Here is an 11,341-nt window from a genome sequence, read left to right on the forward strand (position 1 = left end):
TTTCCCTAAAACGTTCTCCGCTTCACAGCTGTACTCTCCAGCATCTTCCAGCTTCACCTTGTTGAACTGCAGTCTGGAAATCTTTCTGTTGAAAAGTACAGCAGACATTTCTTACTCAATTGCTAACCATTCTCATGAATTGATAACCATTCCTAGCCCTGGTATGCTGCCCAGTATGTCACCCCTTCTTTAGAGGATGGGCTGCCTGACCTCACAAGCTGAATAGGTACTCAAGCTTGGTCAGGATTCAGATGGGATCCTTCCCAGCAGCCACAACCACCTAATGGTTTTCTTAAATGAACATTTCCTAAATCAACACCTCCCTCCGAACTCACTGCTCCTAGCATGTTGCCATGGTTTGGTCTGACACCTGCTCTCATTCGCACGGAAAGTCTTGCAAGGGGTTGAGCCCAAGAGTCCCAGCATCCCAACACACAGACTTTCTGCACTGGAGAAAAACCACTTCACTAATGGACAGCGGAATCTGCCTGCGATATGGAGATGTGGAGGTGAGATGCATGTTCTGCACCTTCCTCTGCAAGGAGATTAAGCAGTCCAGTGCTTCAGCGGCTGCATTCAGCAGTGCCACACACCCCAACGCAAACACCCCTGGGGTCAGGGATGACTCATTCCTTTCCAGCCTGCAACTCAAAACCCTGTGGTTTGACTTAGACAGCTTGTAGCTTTATCTGGGCCAACAAATAGGGCAAGAACTTTGTCTCCCCCAAATATACACACTCTAATGTACTACAAACATGGGGGGCTGAACTGCACACAATCATCTTATCAGCCAGAAGTGCCTAGAAAGAGCAGCAGACGATGTTCGTGATGATTGCCCGTGTCACCTAACAACCTGTGCTGTGTGCTTCATGGAAGCAGGAACAGCTCTGTGGCAGAGCTCTGTGGCACTACAGGGAAGACGAGCACTGCTTTTCCCACCAGCTATGACTGACGTCTCATTCTCTGGGATGCCTTTCTGACTAATAGGCAAAACCTTTTGTTGTCCTAGAGGTCTATAGGAGCCTTCAACACACTGAATGCCACTCATGAGACCACAGTGGGACTCCCACATTAGGCCCTCTGTTTTACTACATTTCCTTCTATTTTATCCATCTTATCGAAAACCACCCTGTGCACTCTTCTCATGAGAACATGTCTCTGCTTTCTACCCCAGGCTTTTATCTCAGGTCTGTGTCATACAGTCGCTTTATTTAGACTTGGAAACATTGTCAACTTTAGAAAGAGGTCCCAGTGGTCTATGTCACCGAAGGCAAATAAAATTCCTTTTATGTGGAAAATAATCATTAGCTTTGGACATATTTGCAATGTTACATGTGTCATCTGAGAAGGACTTTTCTTTGCAAATCATCGTCCATAGGAATCATCGGCCTTTCTGTGCAAATCATCGTCCATAGGAAGTCCTTCACAGAAGCACACCGGCGTCTTTAACACCCTGGCATGCTGTTCTACTGGGAGGCACGGCGCAAGGACACAGCATGAACATCTCAATACTTATATTAGCAAATTAAAAGCACTTGGAGACAACTTGGTACAGCTCCCAGGGTACAGGCGCTGCCCTGTTTTACAGGATGCGGTCAAGTGTTCAGTTGCACGAGTTTAGGCCCCATGTTGAACAATTTTTAAATGAATGTTGACAGTATGCAAAGATCTCTTGAATCCCTCTAATCCTAGGTCTCCCCTAATCCACTGTACAAAGCCAGTTATTTGGGCCAACATGTTCCAACATGAGTGCCTAAACAAACGGGCTGATTCAGAGTGGTGCACAGCTGCCTTGACTCCCAGTGCTGTACACTGCTCTGAATCTTAGATCTCTTAGAGCAACCTGCAACAGTCCTGGGCATCGTGGTCCTCACCGCTGTCATGCCTTAGGAGCCAAGCAGCACCCAAGTGCAAATGCAAAGCATTTAAGGGTCTCCAGGGCCTGTTGCTGCCCGGTAGCAGTTGGGGAGGTACAATGGGGGTCTGACGAAGGGGGTTGTTGCTGGTGGGCTGTAGTGCCCAGTCCAGGACCACATTCCAACACTCGGCAAAGGGGCGAGGGGGAGCTCTTGGTACTACTGCATGCAACCCCAATGAGACTGCCCCCACCACAGCCCAGCCATTCCTTTCTCTCAGCTGCCTCAACCCTCATTGACAGAATACAGCATTTGTTTCCTAAACCGCCCCCATGACAGGCTTGTAGCTATTGCTGCAAAACAGAGCAAAAAGGCAGGTAGCACGTGTTGAAAGCAGCTTGGAAGAGCGAGGCTCTAACTCAAAGTCCTGTAGAAAACACCACCCTCGCACACCAGCATGCTGAGGCTATCTGCCAGTGCAGAGCTGAAAGCATTAATGAACACACTGCCTTCAGCTGCTGGAGGACAGATATTCTAATGATAATTGGCTGTGTTGCAACCTCATATGCACAGCACATTTCACTGTGTGCAGCAACTGGAAAAACCCACTACAGCATTAGAGTATCACCTATGTACGTGATCTTTCAGAGATAAAGGGTTTTAAGGAAACAAATTAGTAAGTTATTAGTGACAGAAAAGGCTAATGAAAGGGGACACACCTGACAGATTCATCTCTAAGAACAGGACGAGAGACATTTGGTCTTTTACCTGGAAGTGGAGAGGAATGTGAGCAGAATAAAAAGCAATGTTGGCATTTATAGCTTATCAGCATCAAGGTGAAACCAAAGAGGCATTTTGTTTTAATGCACAAGACTGTTGTATTGTCAAAAGAGCTTATTTTTATTTTCCATCACAGTTTGATGGTTCTCCTGGACTGTATGATCCCCTTGAAAAATCAAGAGCTTTTTCTTGCTTTTCATACCCCAGACCAATGGTGTAGCTACTCTTGGTCCCCACACTATGCTGCATAATGGCAGGTAACAGACTTGGCAGAGAGAGATGAAGGGTACAGACGAGGAACTGTTTTAATGTGCATCACAGCCCAAGTAAAGAGAATTTCCCTACTGCAGGAAGCACTGAAACAACCGGAGAGACAACCTTGTTTCATGGCATTAGTCATGCACCTTTTAATTCACATGGATAATGCCTGTGCAGTAGAAGAAAGAGACTAGACCTTGCTTGATTTGCATGTGGCAAAGACAAAGATGACCAGCCTGTCTTTGTTCTATTTTACTATCTCCAAGTGCTACTGAAATATCTCACGAATGACTACCAAATTAGTTTTTCAAGTTCGTGTTCTTCCTCCTGCTGCCCCCAAGGGCAGGTACTTTGTTCACCTGAGGGCTGAGGCGTGTTTTTACAGAAATATCAAGTAGCAGCATACAAGGAATTATGCTGTGCACAGGAGTTCTGTATCAAGTCCCCTGCTGCCCTTCTGGGTAGCATGTCTCTTGGGGATGCCAGCCCCTGGGAAAGCCCTACCATGTGCATTCACAAGGGTGCCTGGCTGCCAGAGGATGCCATTCTTCTGGAGGAAGGCGCTGCCCCGGGCTGTTTGTTCAGTGAAAGGGCCAGGGTCACTGACAGATCCCATCATTTCACTGCAGTGCAACTCTGTTGACATTTCTTTACTCCAGGGGAAAATCTGCTTCATTGTCTTTTCTGACCCTCAGCACATATGACTTAGCCACGCACTAATTATCTCCTGTAGTGCCAGTGGAGGAATAAGCCATGGGGAATATGTTGTCTGCAAGCTCTGGGAGATAGGATTCACAAGGAGACCTTCAGCCTGGCCAGAAGAAGATCCCCCAAAATACCTTTCTGGCCAAGAGAAAAGAGTCCCCCAGAGGGAGGTTTGGAGTGATGAGTACATCACCCTCTGCAGTGCCAATCTCCAGACTACAATGGGAAACAGGGAGATCAGCCCTTGGCTGGGACCTACACAAAGAGCCTGGCAAATTCTGGCCGGGAAGGGTGGCCTCATCTTCTGTAATTTAGACATCTCAGAGTTAGACATCTAAATGTGAGCTTGGGCCCTAAGGCCTCCAGTATAGTCAGAGGAAAAGAAACAGGCACTTCATCTCAGCCAAGAAGGAACTTTTCATGACAGGAGTCATGTTCCCACCAGCACTTTGGTCAAGCTTGAATCATTTTTCTCCTCTTCCTTACTGCCAAGTGGAAATGGGACCATCTTCCCAGGTCATCTCCTCACAAACCCATTCATCTCAGAGTGTGTGAGCAGGAGAGCAGAAGCCATGAGACACCTACGTCTCACTGAGGACTCAGTGTTCCCAGTGTGTGTTCAGCCACTTCTGCACGGTTCAGGACAAAAATAGCTCTAGGATTACTACTGTTGTCGCATTTTATTAGTCTTCTAAAAATAGAGTAGCTAACACATAAGTAGTAAAGAAGTCAAGGAATTAGCTGGTGAAGAGAATTTGAAGACTACACCCTATGTGGCCCCTAAATTGTCAATGAAGAACACTGCACATAGTAAACGCACCTGAGATCCTAGGAAAAGGAAATTCCCAAACATGACCCTTGCAAAGGACACACCGAATACACTGCTGTGGTTACCAATTAACTCCATTCCTCTCTGTTCGCACAGAGAGACGGTGGCAGGAAGCTCACCAATATTGCAGAGAGCAAAAAGGCCGGCAATTGCTGTAACATGACTGCTTACACTCCTGCCAAAGATTTAATTGGTGCCTACGTACTGTCCTGGCACTCTGCACAGTGGTGCATCTGCCCCGAGAGAGCAGGTTAATGATTGGCAAGAAGATTCAGAATATCCAATTCCTCAGCTTATGGTCAAGAAGTGATATCCAGCAACCATCAAACATCAGGCAGCCACACTGGCTGGAGCAGGGGCTTTCAGTGCCCTGGCCTCAGGGAACACATTCGTCTTCCCCAGCACACAGTGGGATAAAATCAGGTAGCAGAGACCACTGCAATGCAAAGCAGAGTGGGGGTGACTGTAGCAAAGCACCTCTGTCCGACAAGACAGAAGTGGCAGCCAGGAGTATTGTCTCCCCTGCACAGCCAGATGGAAACCACCCCAATCTCTTCCCTGCCCTTCAGTTACAGAGCTGCACAACAGAGCTGGGCAAGCTGGCTGTGCCTTGCAGTGCTTGAGAAAAACAAGTGGCCCTGTGCTGGCTGCTGTGTACTCTAGGGCATGATCTGGCTAGCTCAGGATTAGCTACAGAAACAGCAAATAGGAAAGGGAAAAAAAAAATGCCCTCAAGCAAAGCAATCAAATAACAGAGGTAAGGACAGGAAGGTTCGGACTTTTCAGCTTGGCCATCATCCCTTCTGCAGTGGGTGAGGTCCTCCTTTCCTCCTCCCCTCACACCATTATCTGCCCCACTCAGTGTGTGACCCACTGGATCTGTGGGAGAAGCAGGCGTGGGAGACAGCTAATGTCCTTGAGGGTGCCCAGCACAGGACCAACCATCCCCTGACGCCCTCTGCCTGCTCTCTCCTACCCCTGTCCCCCAACATTAAAGTGCTTTTCTAACCTGAAAAGCAGATTTGCCCCTTCTCTGCTCAGCAGTGCTCTTGTCTCTCTGTGCCCAGGCTTGGGACAGGCTGATTTTAAAAGGAAGACTCCACCAGTCCTCACTCTGCAGAGCTGACACTGACACTGGTCTCACAGTGAGAGCAAGAGTCCCTTCTGGGTCAGGCAACGTCAACAAAAGGGGAAAAGATCAATAAGTACCCTCCAAAGAGCAGGGCCACTTGTGCAACCCCCCTCCATCCTCAAATTCAGCCTGGGGCTGCATCGCTGAATTGCCACAGATGTTCCCACAATGGGAAGAGGTGTAGGGCAACACAGGCTGCATAACACAACCACACCAGTCCCTGGAGTGGACTTTGTGGCCACTCTGTTGAGAGGCAAACCCCTGTGTGCTGCTGCTCTTTGTGCCAGGCGAGTCTGTGGCAGCTGCCAGGGTGTGAAATCAATAAATAAGCAAAATCTGAATTTTGGGTTAAGGCTGATGCACAGACCCAATGTCAGTGCGTGGTTCCCTGTATTATTTGTCCTGGAATTGAAGGCAATTGATCCATCCCATGAATGTTTCCTCCAGCCCCAATGCCAGGATTTGAATTTCTTTGAGAAAATGTAGATCCTGGAGCAGTACTCCGAGGTCAGCTCAGAGCAGGTTCTTTCCCTGCTTACTGTAATATCTCACGGGAGTTAGACATTACAACCTTCCAGCACCAAATGTGGAACAGATACCTCCCTGCCCTGAAAAGCACGTGAGCGTATGACCTCCATAGAGAGTCAAGACACCCCCAGTAGGTGAGGAGCCAGGATAGTGTGCAGAGGTCTCACTATCTTAGCAACAAAAACACAAACTCGTCCTGTAGCGGGGAAGGGAAGAGAGGGTTGGTGCTGCTGAGGAGCAGGCACAGAGGTCCTAGTTTGGAAGTGTATCACACATTAGATGGAGGCTGATACCCTGGGCAAATCAGAGGCAGGACCAAAACTTCAGGGATTGCCAGAAGCAGGTAGATCTGAGAGGGCCTTTAAAGCAAAGTTTTTAAGAATTGGGGGAGAAGGAGAGGGAGGTGCCATACTAAAAGCAGCTGTCTTGGGGGGGAGCCCTGTGCAGGGCACAGGAATGGAGATGAGCAGTGCCAGGCTGCAAATGCTCAGCTCTGGTAAAAGCACTTGTGGGAACAGAAGTAATGGGAAAAGGATGGCACCTCCAGATGGACAGAGAACTACCCCTCCAAAACCTCTGCGAAACATATCACCATGGTGGTACACAGGGTAGTGCAAGAGATTCAGTTACGGTTTTGGGGCTGCTTTCTGAGTTTGGAGCCTTTGGGATGTATGTCATTCTTGTCTTCCTAATTTTTCTGCAACTGCTATGTGCCACAGTACCTCACCAGAGCCTGATCCGTTGGCAAATTCATGGTGGTCGGTATATAATGTGCTGCCCCAGATGAACTGCCTGCAGCCTCAGCCCTTACCCCAGCCCTCCTCACGCAAGGCAAAGCATTTTAACCTAAATTGGATGAATGGGATTTCAGCTCATGTCTCAATGACTGCTTTAACCTAATCTGTGACATTTTGCAACCACAGCAGGCTAAGGTCTGTAGGGAGAGATTTACTTTTTTTTTTTTTTTAAGCAGCCAACATCACTGGAAAAATCACATAAAATTTCAGACACATAAAGTTCCTTCCATCTTTAAGTTTGCACACACCATCAGCTGAAACAGCCCATCATCTGACTGTAACTTGTATAGCCACACTATAACTCAGTCAAGTTTGATTAAATGCCCATTCCCTGAATCTCTTAGGAGCCCCAGCTTGAAAAGTTTGATTGTTAGCTCAAGACCCAACTGCTTCTCCTTTCAGTTCTCAAATTCCCTGGTTCAGTCCCAGGTGCATTGGCCAAGATGATGTCCATCATCTCCTTTAAAACAACAAACATACAAACAAAGGAGATGCTCTCCTTCACACCCCCCTCCAATAAAGTGCCTTCAGCAGCTAAAACCAAATCCCAAATATCAGAGACTTATAATGACATCGTGAGAGTTAGCAAGGCAGAAGGTCCCCTGGTGATTATAACAACACCGGTGCTTGAGAAGAGTCTTAGCTTCAAGGCATCTGGAATGGCTCTTGCAAGATCCATTGTCAAATGAGTTTTTTCCTTTGTTTAAAAATGTCAGCCTGAAGACCACTGCCAGAGTGGTGGTATAGCCTGCTTGGGTTCACTCTGGCTCCCACAAGGCTTCAGCAGTTCTCTTTGCCCCTCCTTGTCTCCAGGCTTAATTAGGAAATCATTTATCTTTCTTTATTGGCACTCTCTTTCCCCTGCTGCTTTGGCTTTTTTTTTTTTTTTTTGCTTTCATTCCAGAGCAGTGAGCTGTACAGGGAAGACCACAGCCCCATTCATTGTGGGTGGGGAATAATCTACAGCAGGGAGCTCTACAAGGAAGACCCCAGCAATGAATCTGCCCCAAATAACATCGCCTGAGGGACTACTGTACAGAAACAGGAGAGGGGGGTATCCCTTGGCTCCACTTACAGGCTAACAATAGGGATTCCTGGTGATACTGAAAGTAGGACACTACTCCCAAGGGATGTCATATGGTCAGCCTGTCCCAAACTGAACTGCCAACCCCGTTCAATCTAATGATACGCATACTTCACCACTCCAGCAATCTCCCTTGGTAAAAGAGCACACAAAAAGAGGCTGTAAGGACAGCCACAGCTAGGAGACTACCAGGCTCCCGGACCTGCTCTGACTCCAGGTGAAGATCTACATGTCTCAGGGCTGAGACTTGAGCACAGCCTGCTGTGGGGTAGGTTCTCTACACCTCTGCAAACAGAAGCTCCCTTGGCTTTCTCCACAATTCGCATTTTACCGTTAGCTAGGATAGTCAGAGAGTCAAAACCCAACCTTAACTTCTTGGGAGCCAGTGGCCTTAATGAGATCTCAGATGCACTCCGCAGAAAATGGTGTCGCTTTAGCAGCTCGGAGGGAGAGTCACACACTATGCTGTACTTCCACTATTGCATGCATTTCTTCCTGGGTAATTTCCCTAGGTTCCCTACCAACTGTGTTTTATTTAAATTGAGCCAGTGATAAAATTCCAGCCAATAATTTCTTCCACCTTAAAGAGAAGTTTCCTCTTTGTGCAAGCTAGGCTTGCCCCAGCCTGTTACTAATTACAGATGGAACATGCAGTTCAGAAAGCAGGAATCAGAATTGATCCCCTCCCTCCAGCAAATACCCATTGAAAAGAATTGATGGCACCAGAAGTTTTGCCGGTAAGTTTAAAAAACAAGAGGGAAGTTGACTGATGGAAAAGCTGACATGCAGTTAACTGCTCCACTCCTCCTTACAACATATACTTCCCTTATTTTCAAGGAGATCTCCTACTCTAGCAAGGCCAGTGGGATCAGATGAAAACTTGATCACAATAAAAAGGGCTTCACTCGTGCTTTCTAGTTAGAGATCTCAAGGCTCTTTGAACACACAGAGAGGGAAGCCAGGCACAGAGCACTAGAGAAATGAGTCACAGAGGGCAACCATGTTCTTGTCTCCCATCCTAATCCTCTGCATGTTGCCTAAGGACCACAGAACTGCAGACAAAAGGTCCAATGCAGAGCTGTGCCCAGCTCCTCTGGGGACTCACAGGGCTAAGGGAAAAACTATGGACAACACCTCCTCATCCTGGCAGGGCTCATTTTGCCTGGCTCCATCAGACAACCCTACTAGGTCTTTGGATTAAACTTTTAAAGAAATGACCCTGTGCAGCTGCCCAGGTGCTGCATAGTCCATGAAACTTTTTTGCCTTGTGTACTTTATGAAAGTCCCTCCCCAGTGCTCTATTTCTAGCCCTCTGGAAACCCTGCTTTACTCTGAACTGAAAGGAAGAGCAGAGGATTACCTGGAGACCAGTGTCATCTCTAAGTGGACCCAGATGTATAAACCCCATTATTCTTGAATTAACCATCATAGAGCAAGAATTCCTTTCTGAGCTTTACAGTTTAGGATGCTTATCCTTCCCTGGAGTCCTCTCCTAACATGCTGGAAGTAATGATGTGTACCCATATCCCATGTCCAGTTTTGGGTCTCTCTACTCAACTCAGTCCCATTAGCTACTTAATGGAGGTACGCAAAGTCAGGAGGGCTCCCTCGATCCTCAGCCTCCATGCACAGTGCAATTTTTAATGTTTATCGCATGCAGTCAAGACCAGAAGGAGGCAGGTCCAATGCCAGAAAGCACTCTGCCCTCGAGGTGTTTCCAAGCACTGAGACCTAGCAAACCCAGTGGAGAGGAGAGCCTGAAAGGTGAGGATGCCAGACGGGCCATGCGCAGACCCATCCAGATCTGCTTGGAGAAGTGTTCCTGCACTGCTGACTGGTCAACAAGGAGAAACTGGTCATCAAGGGGCAACTGATCAACAAGGGGTTATCGTCTCAGAGCTGTCCCAGCTTGACAGCTGCTTCAGTCTAGTCTCCATAGCCAGACCCCAGTCCCAGACAGGCAACCTCTCCACTTAATGGCATGGTTTAATAGCAGCAGGCAGCAGAAGCAGGGATGGGAAACAATTCTGGGGGCAGATCAGTGGGGAACGCTTTGGGCTCACACCTTTGCTGCTGTGGGAGCCTCAGACACTGGAGGAGGCAGGTGCTCAGCTTTCTTTAAAATGTTTATCCTTGGGCTTATTTTGCCAGCAGGAAGCACTTCTAGCATGCATATGTCTTTGGCCTGTCACTGGCAGGCTGTGAGCCAATGTGTTGCCATGGAAATTGGTAAATGCAAAATTACTACTTGACAGCAGTGTCCTGAGGAAAGAGGATCAACCTTCTTCCATATGTTTATGTCTCTGACCCAGGGAGTGTGTGCCCCGCCCAGCACCGCTGTGGGTGGGATGCCATCCTGTCACAGCTTCGTGCTGGACGCAGGGTTCCAGGAGGTAAGGAAGGACTATAATTTCTGGGAGTACAGCAGGGAAAAGCTGCACAAGGCACTTCTCACCATCACCAGGATCCCTCCCCAGAGAGTTTTGCTGGGTGTTTGGTCTGGGGCTGATTGCTTGCTAGCTCTGAGGGAAATAGCTCCCCAAGATCCCTGTGAGACCCCAGCGCCAGCAAGCTCAGGGTCCCCCGAGCTGCCTGCCCGCAGGGATGCAATGTCCACATGGGGTGGACCAGCAGGCTTCCCACGCCTGGTTGCAGCGGGTGGTGCAGACGTTCCTCCAGGGCAGCCCAGCTCCAGTACCCATTGGTAAACAACTAAGGCCCTGAGGCTGACAAGGGCCGCAGACATACTGAGGGCAACAGAGCAGAGAGGCAGGCACAGTTCTGCCCTCCCTCTGCTGCCCGCAAGCCCACACAGCCCTTCCTGAGCAGATGGCATCCTCTAGATACAGGCCAGTTATCCTGAGTCCACTGGTGTTTCTAGCCTAAGCCTTCCACTGACCCCCTCTCTGCCTCATCCCAAAACAGCCACAAATCCTACAGTTATTACAAAGGAGGTCAACCATTTTGGGTGTGACTTTGAAATCAAAACCAACAGGACTGAAAATAAATTAGAGCAATTGACAATGACCCATTCGAGTACTAGTTGATTTTTCTAACTGATTTTGTAGTGGCTTCTAATTTTAAAAATTAATACCCTATCAAGTCCATAATGAGAAGGGGTGAGCTACTTTTCACACACTCAGACATAACATATGTTAGCAAAGAATTAGTTTCAAGTTTTCCAAGGTTTTGGGCAGTTGCAAGCTGACTTTGCTGCTGGCTAGGTCAGGATAATGAGTGTAAGCATAGTCACAATTATGGAATAATTTTAAGATACATCATATGTGAATATTTGGCCTTGAAAACTACCAACATGGTCCATTTAAATCAATTCCCAGTGAGTATTAGCAATTTCCCAGCTAGCAGGGAAAG

The 11,341-nt window shown here is 47.9% G+C and overlaps 1 protein-coding gene across 1 annotated transcript in view; it reads right to left on the reverse strand.

Moving 5' to 3' along the window:
* NRG2 (neuregulin 2) overlaps positions 1 to 11,341 on the reverse strand; it is a 63,293-nt gene that overhangs the window by 51,301 nt on the left and 651 nt on the right. The window contains exon 3 of the mRNA XM_009890694.1: positions 1 to 85. This exon is cut by the window's left edge and continues 37 nt beyond it. Within this exon, the coding sequence (XP_009888996.1) occupies positions 1 to 85 (85 nt within the window). The remainder of the gene's footprint in view (positions 86 to 11,341) is intronic.

The sequence above is a fragment of the Charadrius vociferus genome, unplaced genomic scaffold, assembly GCF_000708025.1.
Source record: "Charadrius vociferus isolate BGI_N301 unplaced genomic scaffold, ASM70802v2 scaffold828, whole genome shotgun sequence".
Lineage (NCBI taxonomy): Eukaryota > Metazoa > Chordata > Aves > Charadriiformes > Charadriidae > Charadrius > Charadrius vociferus.